The sequence below is a fragment of the Parasteatoda tepidariorum genome, chromosome X1 (genome assembly GCF_043381705.1).
Source record: "Parasteatoda tepidariorum isolate YZ-2023 chromosome X1, CAS_Ptep_4.0, whole genome shotgun sequence".
Classification (NCBI taxonomy): Eukaryota; Metazoa; Arthropoda; class Arachnida; order Araneae; family Theridiidae; genus Parasteatoda; species Parasteatoda tepidariorum.
Genome location: NC_092214.1, coordinates 60027208 through 60052052, shown reverse-complemented (window position 1 = coordinate 60052052; position 24845 = coordinate 60027208). Strand labels below are relative to the sequence as shown.

Genomic DNA, 24845 nt, shown 5'->3' with positions numbered 1-24845 from the left:
GAATTCTCAGTCATAAATGGTGCCACTGAAAAGCAAGAAAAAGCTCCTTCTCTTTGCTTTAGTGTCATAGGTCAACAACAACAATCTTATTGTGAAGAAGTGACTGGGTTTTAAAACGAGCAAATATTTAAAATATTATTTAAAAAGGCACTAAGTTCTTGGCGAGATTTTTCGAGAGGAAATGATAAAAATCAATGAATAATTCTCAATTTTATTTTCAAACTTTTATGAGCTTAACAATACAGTGCTGGAGTAACGCTTAAAGTTTCAAAATAAAATAATTTAAAAAATTTTAAGAAAAGCAATTCTTCTACGGTTTTGTACGAAAAAGTAAAAAATATAATTCTAGGTATAATTTATTAGAATGGAGTTGACATAATCACAATTAATTTTCCAGATATTTATTTTATTTAAAGTTTAGCTTAAAATATGTTACTAGAATTAATTACAAATTTCTTAATAAAAGTAGTTGAAAAGTCGTTTTGTTAAAAAAAAAAAANGATTACATTTAAGACACTAACTCTAATAACATTTAAGATGAAGCCTTTAAAATTAGGAAAATTACAATGACAAATATGCTCTTGTTTACGCACTTCAAGCGTGAAATTTTTAATGGAAATTTTGATTTTTCAATAGATTTTTTTTATTTTTTTATTAATTTTAGTTGTTAATCTGTATTCTGATTTTTTCAGTGGTATCATAAAAAACACTTCCATGATTTCATTACTTATTCATTTTTTTAAATATTTTATCTCTAAAAAAAATCAAATATTTCGTATAATATTTAAAATTTATACCTTTAAAAAATAATTTCCATTTTCTTTTCTTATGCCATTTTCTTATATCATTTTCTTTTCTTATAAAAAAAGAAAGTCATTTCGTTAAAAATATTAAAAGAAATGCTTGCAACACACATTAAGATAAACTTTAAAAAAACGGAACAAAATATCCGAAAAATTTATTTAGTATTTAGTATAGCAATTTACTTAGTATAGCAAGTATTTATCAGCACGATTTATGTAAATTACACCAAATATTTTGTTCTTTTCTTTTTCGCTCAAAATCACAGAAAACTTGCTTTATTTTTGTTTTTTATAAATATTATAATTTTATAATTTTTCATCCTAGGTTTAACTATAAGTCTTTTTAAAAAAAGTTTTCGTAAAAAATCAAATTTCAAATTTCATATTAAATTTCTTTAAATTTTAGAAGTAACGCACTCGTACAAATCATGATTCAATGACCTGATTTTCATAGCTGGATACTCGTTTGTGACAATACTGAAAAGAAATTAAAGTTGAAGCAAAATCACGAAAACTCAGAGTAAGGCCAAGGTCTTTCTGATAATGACACCATTAAATTACTGTTATTTTATTATTTTTTAGCACGTGATCATTTGATTCTTCAAATAATAAGACAATATCAGAATTCTGATTGCATAACAAGATTGCATCAAGAGCTTTTATGAATTCATTTCTGAAAGCATTCACGTTTCAAAATTTTTAAATATAAATTATAAAATTTCATTTTTATGAGTTGAAGAATAATTCTAGAAAATAATAGACTCATTCAAATATGGCTGGATTTCCGGCATTGCATGTACCCATTTTAATTCACAAAAATTAAAGGGAAATTCATCGAAGATAAATTCTAAGTGTTTTACAGTGTTTATGAGATGTTCATAGTTTTCAAAAGAATTTTTGAATTTTTTTTTATTAAACTTAACTTTTTACTATTAGATTAAATATTTTTTAAATTATATATTTAAAAAATATTATACTTCATTTCTTAAAGTTGACGTAAATATTCACCTATTATTAATGCTAAAAAAATCATGTCTTTTAATATAATTTTTTTTTTACAGTTTCTTAAGAAGAAATTACCTAATGCTCTTTTGCTCGAAATTCTATTTAAACAATTAACAGCAAAACACATAAGAGCAAAATATTACAAAAAGCATATCTGTTAATCAGAAATGCTNGTAAATATTCACTTATTATTAATGCTAAAAAAATCATGTCTTTTAATAAAAAAAAATTTTTACAGTTTTTTAAGAAGAAATTACCTAATGCTCTTTTGCTCGAAATTCTATTTAAACAATTAACAGCAAAACACATAAGAGCAAAATATTACAAAAAGCATATCTGTTAATCAGAAATGCTGTAAAATAATAATGTTAAATATAAATTGAAGAAATAAGAACTGAAAATGGAATTTTAAATGGGATTTAAAAAAACTTCATACATTACATTTCATTTTGTGGGTAAACATATAAAGACCACGGGTCATCGTTGTTTTCGCGAAAAATGGTCATAAGCATTTTTTCTTTTCTTTGGTCCTCTTATTTCTAAAATGTCTTTATTTAACGCTTAAATGGACAAGTTTCTATTTTATGCAAAATTTTGCACATCAAAATTAAATTATAATGAAATAAACTGGAAATTTACTTAAATAAATCCTGCTTAAAACTTGTTTTGCTGAAAATTTAATAAATTTATAAAATTACGAAACAAAATGCAAAAGACCTAATAACTATCGCAACACAAATTTATGAAAAATTGCAAAAACAATTACTAGTGCAATTGTTTTTATTGAAATATTTGCAAAACAAATTTATTAATCAGCAATTAAACAAATTTACACATTTCTTCTTAATATTGGGGAAAAAAACGTATGTCAGTATATTTTATAAAAATAAAATAAATGAAACTATATTATCAGCAAAATGCATGAGATATGCTGCTATTTATGCTTCGTTTAAAAAGAGAAATTAGGAATATTTAAAAATAATTTATTCCAAATTCATGTCAAAAAATGTATTTCTAAGAGTTTATGATGTTGTTTTAGAGTCGTCTCTAAATAAAGACGCTACGCTTTCTAGAGTTAATGCATTATTCTGAGAGCTTTAGAACATCCTTAAAACCATTTGCTTGCAAGTAATATTAATTTTTTTCGTAAAAAAAGACATCGAGTTCTTGGCGCTAACTCAATTTTCATTATTTGAAGGTGCCAAATAATAAATGAAAAAGTCTCGCTTTTTTCAATTCTAAATTTAAAGAAATAAAAAAACTATTATTTCAAACTGCCAAATAATGCGAATTTTTTATATATATATATTTTTTTAATATTCTATTCTTTTTTAAGACTTCGATTCCTTTCAGAATAAGGAAAACGTGTCTTCCTTTTTTGGAGGGAGAAAAATGTTTTTCTTCTCAAATTTAAAATATGACATCAACTTACTCAAACATTCTGTCGAATTTATGAAAAATAATAATAGGAAAATTTAAAATAACTGTCTATTTACGTTTATTGAAGAGAGTCAAACTGAAATGTATATTTATTCTAATATTAATAAAATAAATACACATTAAAATTCTTTCCCAACATTATGAAGTTCATGCGCAACCTATACAAAATTATTATCTATTACTTTTAAGCTTAACAATGAATTCGCAAACTATTGATCAAAATGACTAATGATTATTTTTTGGTTGAATGCATAAATTATCACATGGATTATAGAAATATGGATTATAAAAATTTGAACAAGAACAACACAAAACAAAAATTCTCTAATATCTCAGAAAATCTCTTACAGTAAAGAATTTATATATGCTACAGAATAACCACATTGACATAAAGTTTCTGTAACAAAACTGCACAGAAAATCTTCGTACATAACAGTTTTCTTTTTTTTAGTAGGGTAAATACAGTTGAGATCAAAAAATTTGGCGTTGATTATGATTGTCGTGTCAAATCGAGTTATCGAACGCAACGGTGTAGTTTAATGATAATTTGTTGAGGAGACGTGTTGCATGCTTATTTTAGTTAAATTTATAGCCGGAGTTGAAGAAATTCTGAGTTTACGATATCAAAGTTCAACTCAATTGTCTTGTAATTTTGAACCCAACCCAGAAGACAAGGAAACTCCTGGATCAAGCGTTGGGACGATCTAGTCTTCATGATGAACTTTTTGATGGAAGTAACATTAACGTTACATGCTGAAATAAATCATGAGAGCTTCTTGTGGTTAGCCCGATGAGAATGGCATTCTAAACCATGATCCGCCTACCATTGAGGATATTTTTACGTCAGCACCATGGTTGGTGCAAGCCGAGAACAGAATTCGTATCCACCAGTCACCCCTGGGATTAGAACTTGGGTCATCTCATTGGGAGGCGAACGCTCTATCCTCTGAGCTATCGAAATTCTGAATTATATTAATTCCTCATAGTTATCTGAGTAGAGGGTAGCGGAAAAGATTTATTTCAGGAATTAGTCTTTATATGTCTTCTAAATTAATGATTCTTACTTTACACTGTATTTTAAAAATAGCTTTACTGACTCTTACATGTATCTTATCTAACTGTAATTATAAATTTGAGTGTTATTAAATAGCAAACATGATAGCGGTTTCTTTACACCAAGTCCAAGAGCATTGTAGTCCAAGAGTTTATGCATGGTGCTTTACTACACCGCCTAGGCGTAAAGTAGTTGTCACCTATTTTGGCATTGAGATACATCAAAATTTTTAACAGTGTATAAATCTTAAATCAAAACTAATATATTGGCTAATTAGTCATTTTTTTAAAGTTAAAAAAATATTGGACAAAAGAATTTCTTCAAAAATAAAGTAAAATGTTCTACAGTTTAAATAAAATCTACTTACCGCTAAAGAACGATCTGCAATGCTTCCTGTGAAACTCTTTATATGAATTAGCGTTATGTTTTTCGTAGATGTCTGGACCATTACGATAGGATGCGGGCCATTTTGACAGCTGCAATCATGAAACACTGTTTCCATTTCCTATAAATCAAGAATATTATTGGTGTTGTCTTGATAAGTATGTTCATTCTTCAGAAAATATTTTTTCTGAATTGAGTTACTAACAAAATTAGTTTCTAGTGATGACGGAAGTTCGTTATAAATAAATAAAAAAAACTTCGGCCGCCTGATGACAGCATTTAATGGCAAAAACTCACTTCCACAGGAAAAAGATATTTTATGATCGCTGCAACTTGAAGATTCTAGATATTATTCTTTATTTCTCTTCTTAGTGAATTTATGAGACTAGGCATCATTGATAAAAGAGCAGTGGAGCAAAATTGGAATGTTCGTTAATTAATTTGAAAGCGAAAAAAAATATGGAAGTCGACGTTTGCTTTTTATAATGAATGCAATATATTTCCCTAACCTTTCAGACTTTACCTTAAAAAACGGATTGTTAAACAACGCTAGATTGGAAAATTTCAACCCAACGATTTTCTTGTTACTGCTTTCTTCGGAAATTCCTTTTTTTCCACAGTTCATTTTTTGTCGATAAAGACAAACATTTCGACCGGAACAGTGACGAGTTATTTCAGTGTCGTAAATCCGTAAATGTTTTAATGTACTGTTTGTAAATGATTAAATATTATGAAACACAATATTGTCTGAAATTATTCGAAATACCATATTAATACCCTGAGATTCAAAATGAGCTTTTAAAAGAGACGTTATTTTTGAAAGTGGAAGCTAAAATGTTATCGCAAAAACATTTTTTGACAGGGAAATAGTTCATTTCTAATAAAGTTTTAAAAAAATTTATTTGTTTTCTCACAAGTTCCCACAGTTTGCCCTGTTCCCACTTTCCCACAGTTTGGTTTGTGATTTCTATACCAATCAATTGCGTGCGTACGTAACGTACGTATTATTCAAGTCATATAATTGTTATATAGCAAATAGTCAAAAAAGAATAAATTAAGAAATTTCAACAAGATTACGTTGTCACTGTATAACCCTTTGATGCAGATAGGATACCGGTATCCCTTTTATATCTTTTTTCTGACTCTCTAATTACAAGTAAAACTATATTTTGCCATTGTTTAATTATAAAAAACAGTCTCATAGTTACTAAAAATATCGGAAACTTATTATAATTATATTTACACTAAAATATAAAACCCAAATAAAGTAGTTTGAAAAACAGTTTTTTCATTCATATTCAAATATTTATTAATAATTAATTTTGTAAAATAAAGAAATTTGAAGGATGAATAACTGTTTCTCTTATATCTGAATACTCTCGATATCTCAAAGTTAAGGCGACGATAAAAATTTTCGAGATTACAAGTTCAGAGCTAAATATTTTCTAAAAAGTAGAAAAATATGTTCTAAAATAGTTCTCTAAAATGTAGTCAGGAAACATAAGAACAATTACTAATAATTATGTATGTAATGAGGGTTGACTATAAGTCTAAATACAGCAATGATTATTTTATTTTTTAAAATGGGACAAAAATAATTATACATTAAATAGAAAAGAATTGATTTACAATAACCTTACATTGTGATTTTTCCGAAAAAATTCATTTTCCATTTCGAAAAATATTCGACATAACAAGGCTTTGAGAAGAAACTCTTCGACATGGAATTTAAATTAATATTAGGTGGGTACGTAATGCTAAAGGGAAATTTTTTTTTAAATATAACAGGGTTTTCAAGTTATCAAGTTTGAGAATTCTAGTTCCTGCAAACCAGTGCAAATTTGAAAAATTATTTGGAAGTGAGCCATGTTTGAAAGATTTTACCTTTAACGTAGAAAAAGATACCGTAGTTTCAAGCTGTATTTCATAACCATAAATTATTAAAATTCTAAATATAATGTTTTTCATTTATTTTGACCAAAAATTAATTAAGTAATTAAAAAGGGAGAAAAATAAGTTAAATAAAATTCTGCGTTAAAGGGACAAAACGTCGAGCCCCACAACACTAAAGAAGTACAGCAATATGAAGAGTTTACTGCCTTACGTACCACCTATTTAACTTGAAAAAAAATGAATTGTGAATAATAATAAAATTAATTTTGTGTGTCTACATTTAATTATTATTTTTTACAATAGAAAATCTATTTCAGTCAATCTAATGTGCATAAAATTTGGACTAACTTTCTTCTTGGTTTTATTTCTTATAAAATGTAATTATTGGAAGCGGAGTAAGTTCATTTGGAGCTAAAAAAATTTATTTTTGCGATTTTAATAGTAATTACTGCATTTTAAAATTTAATTATATTATAGTGTTAAAAACAACACCCAGATCAATTTACCTTTACCAATATTTTTAAATTCATTCAAACGCTAACCTTTAAAAATCTCAATTACGAAAAACTGGACTAATTTCACTTTAAAAAATAACGGTTAAAGTATTTAATTTATCCCCGCGGTAATGAACACAGTTTTTTTGACTCGCAATGATTTTAAACATATTTATGTATTAATGTTTGTTATTACAGAAAAAATAAAAATTTTAATTACGCAAATGAAAAATGTGATTTTTCTTAATATTAACGGAAAACATTTTTTGAAAAAGAATCCCAACAAAATTATTTTCTTGCTTCAATAACTTTTAATTTACTTTTGCAGCAACCTTAGATTTTAACCTTTAATATTATCGCAAATATGATATATATGATCAATACTTATCATTAATATATTTTATGACAGAAAAAAGTGAGCGAAAAACATTTTGTTTTAATTTTAAAAATAACTGGAGCTAAGAAAATATTTCCAGACTAACAGTTTAATCAATAAATAAATATCTACTACTAAGGCTTCAACTAAGCAAATTTTCAAAACAATTTTGTTTAAAATGCTGATTTCATTCCTTTCCTCTATTTTTTTTTAAAAGAATTGAAAAATTTTATGCTTTCACAAATCTCTTATATATTTTTGTCACATGTGTAGCCTAATTTGTGGCTCAAACATATAATATTAATATTAAGGTACTTTCATTCTAGCGTTATTAAAAATATATTTTTTCATTTATTATTCAATTTAGGGCTCGATAAAAATTCAAAAAGAAAATTAAGAAAAAAAAGATGAAAAGATTAAATAAATAGTGATTTTAAATTATTGACCAGTATATTTTAATCCCAATTACAAGAGCATCCTAGACAGAAAGGATACAGGAACAGAGCTTGAATTAAAAAATATATCTTTTCTCACGTAAACAAAATAATGGCTCATATCTCAGGAAGACATCATTGTTAGGTACAAATATAAATTTTATATTCAATAATAATTATTTTCTTAATGAATACTTAATATTTATATATTATATTAAGGTTATTTAACATAAAGAGAGAAATTTAAAACGTTTTTATAACTTAAATCTAAATTAAACATACTTATACTAATTGCAAGTGAAATTGAATACGATAACTTGTTAATATTGGTTATTTTTTGATTCCCCAGTATTGTAGATTTCGCTGTTTAATCGAAATGTTCTGTAATTTAAAAACATTTGATTTCATGTTTTTAAACAGCTATATTTATTCATTATGAAACGTCTGATAAAAGCACGTGATTTTACCAGTCAAAAGTGGATTGAGTTTATGTAGTTATTCAGTTATATTTGATATCCTTGTTGAACAAATATGTTTAATGCTACATTTTTTTGTTTATTTTACCAACCTTTACTTGTCCTATGAAAATTTTTAAAAGCTGTAATTTTTTTTCTATTTGTAATGGGGAAATATTTAATTCACATACCATAAAACAATTAGTAAAGTTCATACAGTTCAAATTTGATTTACAGAGAAGAAATACCTTGAAACGAATGAAGACCTTGATTTATAATTATTTTTTTATACAATTCAACACTATTATGAAAAAGGAATGTATGACAAAGAAATGACGGCTCGTAAAATACACTAAACATTAAACATTGAAACAGTGTATAAAATATTGGTATCAAACAAAACTATAAGTTGTGCATTTTTATCTGTCAACTTGAATGTGTAGTTATTTAATTTTTAGTGACAATATTTGAATAGGAGCCGCGATGGCTCAGCATCCGGCTTGCACCGATCACAGTGCTGACGTGAAATATCCTCAGTGGTAGACGGATCATGGGCTAGAGTCCCCTTGCCGTCAGGCTAACCGTGGGAGATTCTCGTGGTCTTCCTCTCCATGTAACGCAAATGCGGATTAACTCCATCAAAAAGTCCTCTACGAAGGCAAAATTTCTCTCAATACTCGATCCAGGAGTTCCCTTGTCTCCTGGATTGGATTGAAAATTACAAGGCTATGGAGTTGAACATTAGTAGTCGTAAACCCATAAAATTGGGTCGGCTGTTTAATGACGGTTAAAAAATTAAATATGAAATAGTCGAATAGTGTCTAAATTCTTCCAAAAATAAAACGTTTATTAATAGCAAAGACATTGTAACAAACGTATTAGTTTCAAAGAGCAAGAATATCTAGACCTTTTTCTAGTCTAAGGGTTACACTGACTTTCTCATAATATCTCAAGATACCAGACTTATCAGCAATGACCCAATTTATATGGATGAAGGAAGTTGCCTTCCTTGTCCCAGCCTTGGAAAATTAAAAGAATATCGTAATTTCTAACAACATTGATAGGACCATTTTAAATTTAACTAAGGAATATTAATCCGCTTATTTAATACAGTATTTTGATTCACTTGCCCGCTAGTTATATTGTAGTTTAATATAAGAGCAAAATTTTTGTTTTGTTTTCGGAAATAAGCCAGGACAGAGACATCTATGTTGTGAAAGTACATAATTTACTGTAAGTTTCAGAGGGGGGGGGGGAGAGATCTCATATCATTAACTTCATTTAAAACGTTCAACCTCATTATGCACGCCAGTTTTTTAGTATTTCCCAATTGTAATGTCATGTTCTGAATTTGATAATATATTCAAAATAAACTGTGACGGATCACCAAGACTGATTTGGGATACTAGTGGGCCAGTTTCAACCCGCGTACCATAGTTTTGAGACCCCTAGAACCTTCCATTCAAGCAGTCTCAGGTTTAAAACCAAACGTTGACTAGCCTTATATGGTTTTCTAAAAGTTGCTTTTAATACCCGCTATTTAATTTTATGTAGTGTTGGATATTTACGCTATTCTTTAATATCTTGCAAAACATGTAAAATACAAAATCATCATCTAATAAGATTTGGAGAAATATGGCACATGGCATTTTAAATTCTCCAATTATATTTTCTAACAAAATTATACCAATACAATTCAGCAATTAACATTTTTTGAATGCTAATTAAGTATTATGCATTTATCTGCCTTTAGATTTTTATAAATATCTTTGCGTAATTTAATAATTCTTAGTTTCTAGACATTTTCCAAAATGGTTTTCTTCTGTTTAAGTTAAGTATTAATAATAATAAATTTTAAAAAATTAAAAAGTGAACCAGTGTACAGTGTTAAATTATCTGACCAAAATTACTAATTACATTATTTTATTGGTTTATGACATAGGCTCCAAACGTGAGTGCTAGTGTCCCCCTAATCGGCATTGAAGACTTCTAGCTAAGAGATGTTAGGACATTCTAGGGAATATGTAAGAACTTGCATCAAAATTTTCTTTTCAATATCAATTACAATTTAAAAGTAATAGTTTTATTTTGCTTTCTATCGAAAAATCAATACATATTTAACTATGAATACATTAGATGTTATTAAAGCAGTCGTTATATTAACAACTTATTAAGAAAAAAAGAATACCAACCAATTTTATAGTGTAATATTCAACACACCATTTGATGTTCTATACAAAACATTTTAACACTAAAATGTTTGAGACGATTTTTTTTCGTTTCTCAAATCTTTAACTAATCTTATTTAAATTTTTTACAAATTAATTCAACATATTTTCACGTGAGCACAATGTTACAGTAGTTTGGAATTTTTATTACGATTTCATTAAAAGTTAATTTACACTCTTGCAGTGAATAATTTTTTACCATTGCAAAGTAGAGTAACTTATTTCTATATATAATGTAATAATCGTTGTTTACATCATTAAAAAAAAAACTTTAAGACTTACGATTTAATAAAAAAAGTGCTTTCCTTGAAATGTCCTTAAAAAATTACGACTAATTTTAAAACCAGAATTCTCTTTAATAAATTAAAGTCATAGTTAAAAGTGTTTCGTATCGAAAATATTATAGAACTGAAAAGAAATTACTTGTTTAATATATGTTTGTTTTTTCAAGGGAACGTTGAAAAATATTTGCCTTGCAAAGATGGTGGTGATCCAAAAAAGGTTGGTAATCTGTATTCTATATTTTTAAGAAAAAACTCGCAGAAGTTCTAAGAATTACAAAGCAAAATTTTTCCTATTCTAATAACAGATACCTTTATATACCCTTTTTTTTAAATTATAGTGAGGTAGAAGAATACACTATCATCAAACGTTTGACAAGTACGGAAAAAAAACATCGAGAAAACAAAAATCAAAAATTTAAAGCAAAATCTGAGATGGTGAGGGAAGAGACCGCTAAAATCACATTTTCGTTTAACACTAAAGATTTACATTTAAAAATACAAAAAAGACTTTCTGATTTTGCTTTCTTTAAATAACTTTTAGTACATCATAACAAATAAAAATATTGATGAAAATTATTTCCATTAATTAAAAAAAGTGGAGAAAAAACAACAGTAAAAACCTTATAAAAATTTGAAAAAGGCAAAAATTAACTCAAAACTTTATAAGAAGACTTTTTTTTTAAAAAAAAGCGTAAAACTAGCCGAGTGTTAGTTTTAAAACGATTTATTATTTTAACCAATAAACCTTACATTTTTTTATTTATTTAAATATATAAAAATTTTGCCATCATGTTAAACTGTGTAATTTCATAAGCTAAAACCCCAAAATTTGAAGGAAAAAAATGGATTAAAGTTTAGAACTAAGAGTTGATACAAATTTTTATTCAAATTAATAAGTTTTATGCATTTTATAACATGAAAAAATCTAGAGCATGGTCATATATCTAGGGAATATCTATCGTATAGTCAGTTAATGTAGTTCTTTGCTGTATATTGTGAATTAACGCAAACATGTGATTCTTTATTGAATTTGAATACACTTAAACAAAATTTATTTTATTTAATGTTTCCTTGAATTAAAACTAAAATTGGTTTTCTTTCATTTATATCAGATCCCTGAAATGAAATTGTAAGGCTTTATTTGTGTTTGTCCAATTGTAAAACATTTCTTCTCCTTCTTCGTTGGCACTACCGTCCTGGGTACATCTGCTTTAAGGGACGATTTTTCAGTTTTTATCCCAAAAGTGTCATTATACCAAAGAAATTATGGACTATGAAATTCCGTTTTTATTAATCAAAATTTTAAAAAAATTTCACGTTTTTTATTCGCATAAAATTTCACTAATTATTTTTTTACAACAGTAGTAAAAAACTAATAACTTTAAATATTCCTTTAAAGTCACTGCCATAAAGATCAGTGAATAATTAGTCTCTACAGTTAAAATATGAATATTTGTTAAGAATCATTCAACAAATTATGTTAAATATGTTGTTTTAGATATTAAATGAAAAAACGGTTTTTTTCCACCCGGTAAAAACTAATTTTTGCAGTTATAGTGGGTTATAGTATATATTTTGCAGTTATAGTATATATTTGCAACAAAAAAAAGAGAAAAATCTTCGAATTAAAATTTCGAACTAGAATTATACACTTTCCATTCAATTATTTTACTAAATAATTTTGTGAATTAGTTAATCTTTAATAATGATCTACCTCGTGTATTACTTGAGCTCCCTTCGCAGGCCACCAGTTAGGAAATACTACTCTAATCTAGGTTATGCACTAAGATTCACGTCCTAAATGTGCCTTAGTGCCGAAATTACTCTGAAGGATTTCTCCTAAGTATAAGTATTAGGGGATCACCAAACCTCTAAACTTATGAGTAAAGAATGTAACAAAAAGCCTCAAAGCCATATTTTGAATTTAGGTGAAGACGCTAATACTGCATTGCTGTATTTATAACCATCATGCTGTAGGCGTAAATTTTGTGCTACAAATGCTGGAAAAAATATTACGTTTTTGAAAAGTAGGATGGAAATAATGTTCAAATTTAAAGTACGAAAAAATTTGAGTGGTTATAATATATTCAAACTTTAATTATTCTAGTTTATCATATTTTAAATTGTTGTGTGATAAGCTATCATTTTTTTAGAATAAAAATTATCAAAATACTTTTTATAAACCACTATTTTTGTGGCTGTAGTGGTTAAATATGTGGGATAATCGCAAATTCATTTGTAAATGTTTTAAAAAAAAAAAACTGTTTGTGAGAGAAATTTTAACACTTTTAGGACTTATATCCCTCTGAAGACATGCTTCCATCTTCCCTTTTTACTATAACTCTGCTGTACAATTTGAAACAATAGAAATCGTATTTATATTACATTTTTATGTAATATTTTTTCCTATGCTTACATGTATTGTTTGTTATCTTTGTATGCCAATATTTTTTCCTTTATAATTAATGAGAACAAAACAGTTACATATAATCAATGAAAATTTTAAGGTAGCAGACTAGTTTAGAAAACACAACCCTTAAATTTAAACAAAGCATTAAATCACTTCCCGTACTAATTGAACCTGCCATCTTAAATAAAAACGAAAAATAACTTTAAAATTTGTAATTCTGTTTTAACTTCATTTGAAGTTTTGTTTTCATGTAGTGAAGCATGAGGCGTCATCTATGGAGCATCAAATGAAACATAAGTAAATGTTACATTTAAAGTTAATAGAAAAGATTAAAGTAGATTTTACGAAATAACGAACATAATTTTTAAGGTTAAATACACTTGAAGCAATATTACGGCATACCAGAATGCCGTAACGGTTAAAAAAAATGCAGATTTTTGACAAGGCGATAGTAAGTTAAAATTTAAAATTGTGAGTCAGCGGATTTTATTTTGACAGCAATTCTGAAAAAAAATCATACAATCAGAAAAAGAATAACAAATTTTTGTACAAAATAAAAAATTTTAATGAAATAAAACCTGATAAATTATTTAATTGAACTTAGTTTGATAGAAGATTCGCAAAAACGAATTAGTGAAAAAATATTTTGGGCTAAAAACTATACTGTTTGACTATTCGAAATATATTTCTTCCAAATTTCATAACTTATTACTTTATGCATTTATTCGTTATAAAATATAAGAAATATGATCTATATTGCTTCAATGTTCGGAATTAATTAAAAAAAATAATTCAAAATTTAATTGTGTCAAAACATTTAATTTAACTGCTTTTTTGTGTGATTTTTTTTTATTCATTTTTTATTTTAGTTTTCGCTATGGTTTGATTTTTCAACCAAATCTTCACCTTAACTGATATTAAAATTTTGTTATGAAATAAGCTAAGGAATGGGAAAATTAATTAAAAATGTTTGCAAAATATTTCTTTAAATTATATTTTCTAATTTAACGTAATTATTCGCAATTTAAAAATGTTATTAAATAATTTCGTATTGAACAAAGTGCACAATGATAGTTAAAAACATTTTCTCTTCTTTCACTTCCTCGCTGAACTATCGTAAAACTTTAAAATTTGTTAATTCCGAAAAACTTATTTAGCTGATTTTTTCTTTTGATTTTCTTTAAAAGTTTTTTTTAATAATTTTTTCGTCAATAATATTTCTTTTTACCTATTCTTCAATTTAAAAACTAATACGGAAAGAAAAGAGTTAAAATTTTAATGCAAAATAACTAAGGAATGTGATAATTTAGTGCTTCAATGTTTTGAATCTTCTTCAGAATTTCAAGAAGCATTCATTCAAAATTTTACCCTTTTATTATATTTTTACATTTAATGTAATGACTCACAGAATAAAAATTCAATTTTTAAAATTTTTGTTGAACAATGAATAATGAACTTAGATTTTTTATAAAGCAATAGCTATAATTTAAAACTTTTTTTTCTTTATTTAGCAATAATTTAAATATTTTCACTCCTTTGTTCACATATGAAAAGTTTCAAAACGCTTATTTTATTTAATTGAGCTATTTTTCATTAAAAAAAAATTCAATACTTTTTTTTGTTGATTCACGATATCAAAATTTTATTTAAAATTATATTTTGTGTTTTATCAAAAAGCGTCTCAACAATTAAATTGCTTTGCTATTGACCAAACGAACATTTTAAAGTTTGCTTATTCCAAAACAATGAATTCTAACAATATTTGATGACTGTTTGAAACTTTTAATTTAGTTTTTTTTCAATACTACTTTTTATTATTTAGATTTCCAAAAATTATTTTCAAATAAGAATTTGTTATTGAAAGAAAAGAAAGAAAATGTGTAAAATCATCCAGCGATAAAAATTAAATTAAAAATTAATTAATGTTTATTAGACAGAAAAATTATGCTTATTAAAAAGAATTAAAAATGTAGGCTTTGATAGAATTGAAAATAAGAAGAAAAAATTAAAAATTAACGTGAAAAATAAATGTTTATTAAACATTTTCAATGATGGTATATACTCTGCTGTCCTCAGAACGTTAAGATAATACATCCTACAATAGGCAGTTAAAAATTTGGAAAATTATACTCAACACAATTAAAAAAATCTCTATAAATAAATCTACGTTTATTTTATAGAGAAAATTAAAGAAAAACGATGCAGAATACATTAAATTAAGAAAAAAATGAATAATTGAGCATTCTCAAAATTGTAAACCTGAGTTTGTAAATACCCTAGATACCACTTTTTTCGTACCAGTTTTATGCCGTTGAAAATGTACCCTTCCCCCCCCCCCTTCAGCAGAAGTGTTAAACACATGACTTACTGCCTAGCACATGACATGGTCTAATTGTTTTTAATAAAACCAAGATTTTAAGTTATTTCCTTGAAATTATTTATTTCAAGATCAAAAATAAAACTATAATACATAAAGTGCATTAAATGAAACTATTAAGTGCGTTATTTTTAAATATAAGGGTTAATCATTAATCAGATTTCAGAAAATTACTTTTAAGTAGAAATGATAAGATAGAAAATTGTTGATAAATAGTAATGACGAATCCTGAAATAGAATACTGTCATGCTGAAATATGTATAACATATTTCCTAACATTTAAAAATTAAATAATTATCGTATTTAATCATTTTTCGATAAATAAAAATCATTAATATAACCTGTAATATTTTTACACCGCAACCTTAAATTCATTGCAGAATAAAATCTATTTTTAAAGATTCCCTCTACATCTGCCTAACATGTTAGCATAGAATTCGAAAACCGTTATATGGTTGCTAATGTTCTGAATTCATTAAAATTAGTCATTATTTCTCTAGCTTTCTTTTTCGCCAACACATTTAAATGCGTAAGGCTAAGAAAAAGAGCCTTGGCTATAGATTAAATCAATTAATAGCCAATATATGGATTCCTTAACTTTCCTTGGCGAAAACTATGCTAGCGTACATATGACACTCGTATTTTTTATTTCTTGGTGAACGAGATACCACGTCGGGCTTAGCCCTACAGCCATATCCTCCGGTCCCTTTTCCAAATTTATAATTTGATAATGCATAATTTTTATTAAAAATTAAGACCAATCTATACTGTCAAGCTCCAAAGTAAAGATTAATTTTAATTTTTAATTAAAATATACATTACCAAATTATAAATTTGGAAATTGCCCACAAGGTGTGGTAGTAAGTCTAAGCCCCACAGGAGACGTCTGTAAACCAAGAAAACAAAAATGAGAGTGTCATGTGTACGTTAGCATAGTTTTCGCAGAGGAAAGTTAAGGAATCAATGCATTGGCTATTAATTGATTTAATCTATTGCCAAGGCTCTTTTTCTTAGCCTTGCGCATTCAAATGTGTTGGCGAAAGAGAAAGCGAGAAAAATAATGACGGATTTTAATGAATTCAAAACGTTAAAAACCATATAACGGTTTGCGAATTCTATGCCAATGTGCTAGGCAGATGTATGTAAAAATAGATTTTATTCTGCACTGAATTTAAGGTTGTAGTATAAAAATATTGCGGATTATATTAATGAATATTATTTATTGAAAAAGTATTAAATAAGATAATTATTTTGTTTTTGAATGTTAGGAAATATGTTGTGTATATTTCAGCATATACATCCACTTAACACGAAGAAAATATGAAGTATATTTTTATAAGCCAATACTATGAATTCCCTTTACAAAAAAAAGTATTATTTTTTATAAAAAAAATGCATTTTACATTAAAACTTCTCAAAACAAATATACCTTAGAAAATTTTATATTTTATTTTGTAGTACAGTAAGTTTTGAAAAGTTATTTCATTTACTAAATATTGATAATAACTTAAATAAGCCCTTGATTGATTTAAAAATTTATTAACTCATTTAAATAATCATTTATATATTTTGTAAATTATAATTAGGTTACTTATCAGGGGATATATTATATTCATGATTTATTGGAAATATTTATGCACATTTAAGGAGGAGTGCAGAAATTTCTCATTCCCTAATATTTTTTCAGAAAAAAAATTTTTTTTTTAATCGAAATTTTCCCAAAAATTTTAATCTTTTTCTTTCGGTACAATAACTTCGGAAAGTAAAGTTTATATAAGAAAAGAAATTTGCTTGATTTTACACAATTCTTGAATAAACTAGAATACGTTAAAAATTATTAAAAATCAAAATGTATTGAAATAGTAATAATTTTCTTAAATTATAGGTTCCACTCATGAACTTAAGGAATTCAGACTAATTAATTCACAATTCGACATTTTATGTTTTTTAACAAGGAAGAATTTGCGAAGTGACACATTTTTTTAACAATAAAAATTTTGTAAGAATTTTTTAGGCCGAAAATTTTCCAAAAAAATCTGCCTAAATTGTGGCATAAAGTAATTAAAATCAATATTTAGATTGATATTAATTAACAGCTCATAGTTATTACTTATAATGTATTAAAAGTACCATGTATTTATAAAAACCAATTGATAATTTAATGATTTTGGCTATATTTTTTATAAATGATGTATAATGTTAATTATAATAGTACATAATGCAAGTATTTGCATGATTTGATGTTTGATAAAATGTCTCCAATGTTAATAAAGAAACTTGTCCCAAGGTTTTTAACAGTTTTAATCAGATTTCGACATGTTTTGACACTTTTCGTCCGGTTTTTGAAGCTAAACTGGTTTTTGACGTCACTGATTTTGATCAAAACCGGCTTTTGACTTTAAAAACTAGTTTTTGACGGCAAAATCTGAAACCTGTAATTAAGATATGCGCATTCATAAAAAAAATTTCTTCTCCCCATTGTTGAAAGTTCTTAATAAATACATTGACAAAATGAAAAAATAATTTTCAAAGACTTTACGTAATCATAATGAAATAACTAGTTTCTGACAAAGAACTCTTTTCTTGATTATATTAGTCACGATAAAAATAATTTATACACAATTTTAAAGATATTCACTATTAAGTAGCTCATTCTGTTTTTTTATTTAATAATTACTTTATTAAATTATGTAAAAAAATTTAATTCAAAATTATAACTAACTATTATTTAAAAAGGTTATCGAGTGTATTTTTCACATTTAAATATATAAAAGCATATTCAACAAAACATAACAAGATTAATATTATTGATCATACCGAATTTGTAAAGATATGTATAGAATTAAACAAACTAAGAAAGCTCTAATAAATTCATAATACAAATGTAAATTAATGAATCTCCCCTAAAAAAATATTTATATTTGCTTCTTGGTTCAGCATTTCTTTAATGAAATGATTAAAAAATATTTAAGTAATATTGAAATGTAAATTCAAGGAGTATTGAAGCTAAATATNATATTTGTTAATTTGTCATAATATTTGTTATAATTGGACAAATATAAATTAATATTTGTCATAATATTTGTTAATTTGTCATAATATTTGTTATAATTGGACAAATATAAATTAATATTTGTCCCCTAAAAAAATATTTATATTTGCTATTTGGTTCAGCATTTCTTTAATGAAGTGATTAAAAAATATTTAAGTAATATTAAAATGTAAATTCAAGGAGTATTGAAGCTAAACATTTTGTCAGAAGTATATTATTGCATCGTTCCTACATTCATAATATTTCACACATCTGAAATAATAGAATCTTGATTTCAATTGTTTGTAAATAAAATCATTAAGAGATGAGCTAAATTTTTTAGGATGACAAATTTGAAATTTTTTGCATAACTAAAAACAAGATTTTTAGCTGCATTTAAAATATTTAAAGCCTCTCACTTCATACTTTTTTAAAACCTTTGCCTCTAAATATTACTGAGTTATCTCATAAAACAACTAAAGAGTACTTAAATTTTAGAAGTAATAATACAATAATTAGTAAAAAGTAATAAGCAAAAAAAGTCAAAGAGTACGATAAAAGTTTATAAAAATTTTATGCAATTGGTGGATGGTCCCCCAGGTAAAAATATTTCTTTAAAAATTCTCAAATAATAGGGAGATGAAAATTTTGAAGTGATGATACTTTGGGATTCTTGACTGTTCTGGGGACCCACATGAAAATACGTAATTAGTGAATGATCCCCAAGTTAAGTTCAAAGATAATGTTACTGATCTATAAATAGAATATCGCGCGAAGACCATTAGCATGCCTGTGACGAAGACCAATGACGCGCCATCAACGATAAAATTAACAAGAGAAATAAAATTTTCTATCGCTATGAGAGAAAAATTTTTTACAATGTTTAGTTGGTCCCCGTAATCAGCGAAAATTCGAGAGATTTTTCGTTTCGATTTCAGAGGGCGGAAAATGAAACCTGAAATTGAAAATCTCTTGCAAAATGCAGTAGAGTTCCAAAANTAAATTTTAGAAGTAATAATACAATAATTAGTAAAAAGTAATAAGCAAAAAAAGTCAAAGAGTACGATAAAAGTTTATAAAAATTTTATGCAATTGGTGGATGGTCCCCCAGGTAAAAATATTTCTTTAAAAATTCTCAAATAATAGGGAGATGAAAATTTTGAAGTGATGATACTTTGGGATTCCTGACTACTCTGGGGACCCACATGAAAATACGTAATTAGTGAATGATCCCCAAGTTAAGCTCAAAGATAATGTTACTGATCTATAAATAGAATATCGCGAGAGGACCATTAGCTTGCCAGTGACGAAGACCAATGACGCGTCATCAACGATAAAATTAACAAGAGAAATAAAATTTTCCATGGCTACGAGAGAAAAATTTTTTACAATGTTTAGTTGGTCCCCGTAATCAGCGAAAATTCGAGAGATTTTTCGGTTCGATTTCAGAGGGCGGAAAATGAAACCTAAAATTGAGAATCTCTTGCAAAATGTAGAACCCAAAATAGATTGGGGTTGAATTTGCGAAAATGTTGAATAGAACAAGCACTTTTTGCATAATACATGGCAAAAAATCAGCATGATAAAGAGAAAATCTCATTTTGGAACAAAGGAAATTTAGCACTTTTTCAAAACACCCAATGAAAAAAAGCACCTTTAGGGGCTTTTAAAAAAACGAAAATCGAAAATAAGTTATCGTCTTTTATTTCAGAGGCAAAATTATCTAAAAAATGCAGCATATTTTTTATTTTATTTAAACTTCCACTTCTGAAATAATACACAGCTCTAGACTACCTATGATCAGAATTCTAACTTGAAGTTTTGCGTACGTGACGCAATGTTTCAAAAATTATACTATCACAGCTATCTAGAATCAAATTCAGGAAGATAAAAAGTCATTTTTATAATTTTTTTTTTATCATTATTTAAACCTTATCTACTTCTGAACTATTATGTTTTAGAATGCCTGTGATCATGAATCTAACGTGAATTTTTGCATACCTGACGCAATGTATTGACATTTATGCTACCACGGCAATCTATTATTAAATTCAAAAAGATCAAAAGATATTTTTTTCACTGCATATAAAAATTATCTTCATTATAATAATAGAAAATACTGTTTATGTACAGTTATATTATGTATTAATATTAAATTTTTTATACATCTTATTTAATCTCAGTTATACACTAATTTAATATAAATCAGAATATTAAAAATATTTGACAACTGTATTTGTATAAACCAATAAAATAATAAAATATCTGCATTTAATATTCAGATAAAATAATATTTTCTTGTATACAGCTTAAAAAATTTAAATTTTCAAAGAACCTTATTTAATACTCACTTTTTTTTAAAAAATAAATTGCTTAGTTTTTGAGGAAAACTATCAATATTATTAGCTATTGTAAACAATGTAAACATCATCCAAATATCACAGAGCGACTTTTAAGTATTCGGCCGTATAACATGAAAGTTACTAATTTGATATGCATAGACGTATCCATACAAAACAACAACATCTAGACAATTATGGAAGTTTTAAATAATGAAGATAAAATACAGATACTGAAATTTTTAATTTTCAGAGTTGCAAACACTTATATCAACTTCCAGGATATTGGCATGGTTTCATAAAATAACAAAAGTGAATAATTGTGTGTTTGGATATTTCTGAATTATTAATTTTGTTATACTACCTATAAGTTCCGAATACGAATTATTGTTGGATAACTTACCCCTTATAATAAATTTTAATAACATTTTCTTCCTCATTATGATTTTGTGTAATTGTTGTTTCAATATTCCGTATTTAAGTATTGCTATCTAATTTACAAATTTTAACATAAAAAAAAAAATGTCATTTTTAAGTTATTCAAAATATCTTTATTGGCTTGAAGTAATTTTAAATTGTTAAATTCAAGTGTGCATAAGGGTTTTTAAAAATATATGATTATTATCAGAATATTATATTATTTGTTTAGATTAATAGCACTTGTAAATTCACAACAATCATTTCAAAAATGCACTTAAAATATATAGTATATCAACTTCTGGCAAACAGTGTAAAATCAATTATTTTCATATATTGAAATATCCTTGCAATTCTTGATAATGTTTAAATCAAGATTTTAATTTGAAATATTAATAATGTTAAAATGGCCAATGTAACCACACAAAAAAAATTTAAATTAAAATATATAGGTGTATATTTTTTTAACCCATCATTTTTTTTACCCATTTGCAATGTGGTACTAAGGTTTCGAACATCAAATTAATATAAAGTGTAAAAAATAAACTGCGTTCTTTTTATTCAGATACCAAAATTTGAGTGAAAAAAATTTACCTTGGAAAAATGAAATTTGTATAAGTGGAATGTCTAAAAAAACACCACACGGTCTGTAAATACAAGATACCTTAAGAAGCTTTACATGCAAATTACACCAAGCCAACACTATAATAATTTCTTGTTACGTTTTGAAAAAATTAACTATAATAAAAATACATGAGTTGAAGAGATTTTTCAAATTAACAATGTTTACTTACCGGTTAAATCAGATGCAACATACACTAAAACTCTCACAGCATCTTTAAAACAAAACGCAAGAATAACTGAAAAGATTCCTTCTAATTTACCAAAAATATTTTTTTAGAAAACCAAAGTATATTTCAATCATTCTGTTAAGATATTAAAATAGTTTAACTCAAAAGCTATAAACAAGAGAAAATCTTTAGTATATCATTCAAATATAATATATATATATATATAATATATGGAATATATATACCACTCAAATACCGAATAGAATAATAAAACTCTTAAATGCTATTACTAAGAATAAAAAAAATCTTATAATCACTGAAAACATACATCGTATATTCCATATGTTTAATATTCATTAGTAAAAAAATATTAACTATTGAAATAACACTCGATATTTTTTTAAAATTTTAGAAAATTAATATTTTAATAAGCATTAAATATGAAAGATCATTTTTCATGAACATGATCATGGACAGATAATTTTTTTAACATCACCTTTGACAAGCGTTTTTTTTTAATTTAAATTTATTAAAAACTTTAAATGAATTCTAATTAATTGCAAATCCTTTATCACTGAAATAAAAACATGAACTATATTATTTAAATCCTGAAAAAAAAATTTGTTGAGCTTATGTACACTTTAAAAATTTCAATAAATTATTCAACGGTATCATAATCCTCAAAATTCTTGAAAAGGCTTAATAAAATAAAATGCGCCGTTTAATCGGGAAAATTGGATAAATTATTAAATTTTAAACAACAGACGTGAATAAAATTAGAGATTTATTATTTTATTTTATCTGCTTAAAAAACAAATTCTTTTGTTAATTTATATGAGTGCTTTCTTTAATTAGTCACTAAAAATTAAAGGAATGAGTTTTGTAAAAGTTAAACATAAGGAATTGTAATTAATACCACAAAGGATACGTAACTGAAAAAAGTTTAAAATATCATGTAAACAATTCCAAAAGCAAAGACGAGAGCTGCTAAAAGAAATTTTTTTTTGTTAATTTATATGAGTGCATTTTTTTTTAATTAATCACTATAAATTTAAGAAATAAATGTTGCAAAAGTTAAATATAAAGAATCCTAATTAGTACCACAAACGATACTTAACTGAAGAAAGTTCATTAAAATTCCACGAAAACAGTTCCAAAAGCAAGGACGAAAGTTTAAAGGGAAAAAAAATTAGTTTCTTCTAATGATGACTCATAAGCACGGGTAGTTTTAGGAAAAATTGAAGCACTGAATTTTCTTTAACGGGTCCCGAGTAAGAGGGGGAAATGTAAAACATCCAAGTAAACGATCATAAACCATTCCAGGTTCAAGGTCCATCCATTTCCAATAAATATTAGCAGCATTGCAAAATCACTGCTAAGCATTCTCCTCTAGTTAGAAGTAGCCGTAAAGCAAAAAAGAATTTTAAATTGAAGACTAGATGATTTTTTAACGTTAGCGTTGTAAATCCAAATCGCTCTGAGTGGTATTAGACACCAATATTTGACAAGAAAACATGTTTCATTTGAATAATTTATTGAAAAGGAATGTTCATGTATATCCCATTAATTAAAGATGATGAAGTTGATTGATGTATTTTCAATTGTTCTTATTTTATTTCAGAGTGATACAAGCCAGCAATTAAACATCATAAACTGCTTAAATGAATAATCGAGTTATGATTAACAATAAAAATGTTTGATTTCAGAAATATAAGGAGATCCAAAATAAAAAGAAAATTATTTTTTTTATGTATATATGAAATAATAAATTTAGAAAATGGATCGGAGATTGGGGCTTAGTCCTGCAGCCCCACAATCCGGGGACATGCCAAGAAATCAAAAATGCAAGTACCATGCGTACGTTAGCATAGTTTTTGCCAAGAAAATTTAAGGAATTCAAGTATTGACGATTAATCTGCTGACAAGGTTCTTTTTCTTAACCTTACGCATTCAAATTTGATGGCGGAAAAAAAAGTGGGAGAAAAGAGGACGAATTTTAATGAATTCAAAACATTACCAACCATATAACTGTTTTCGAATTCGGTGCTAATGTGTTAGACAGATGTAGAGAGAATCTCTGAAAATAGATTTTATTGTGCGCTAAATTTAAGGTTGTGGCATTAAAATATTGCAGATTATATTGACGGCTTTAATTTATTGAAAAAGGATGAAATAAGATAATTATTTTGTTTTTAAATGTTGGGAAATATGTTATGCATATTTCAGAATGACAATTACCATCATAGTCTTTCGTGGTTTTCTTCTCTATGTAGCGAGAATGCTGATTAATAAAAAATTCTCGGCCTTAGGTGTTCCTGTCCGAAGCGTCGGTGAGTCGAAGAAATATGCCCTAATTTACCCCGCTCATATATGCTTTATAAAAATTTGATTGATGGAAAATTTGCACACAGCGAATATAATACAGTTAAAGTAATTGGATTGTTCGAACTTGTTTATTTCAAACTTTTTTTTTAAATTTCAGCTTGGTTCTTAGTGTGTATAGTTCAAATTTTTTGTGCAACTGCCGGTGGAATATAAAGGTAAAATTTGTTTCGAAAATTGTCTTCCTAGGAAAATAAAAGCAAGGTTTTATCATCACTGTATTCATTATTAATTAGACATCCAATCCA

General features: G+C 26.2%; 1 protein-coding gene across 1 annotated transcript in view; it reads right to left on the bottom strand.

Moving 5' to 3' along the window:
* Positions 1-24845, bottom strand: part of LOC107447328 (choline/ethanolamine transporter flvcr2a) — a 132767-nt gene that overhangs the window by 83867 nt on the left and 24055 nt on the right. Inside the window, exon 2 of the mRNA XM_043039068.2 lies at positions 4670-4807. Coding sequence (XP_042895002.1) covers positions 4670-4807 — 138 coding nt within the window. The remainder of the gene's footprint in view (positions 1-4669; positions 4808-24845) is intronic.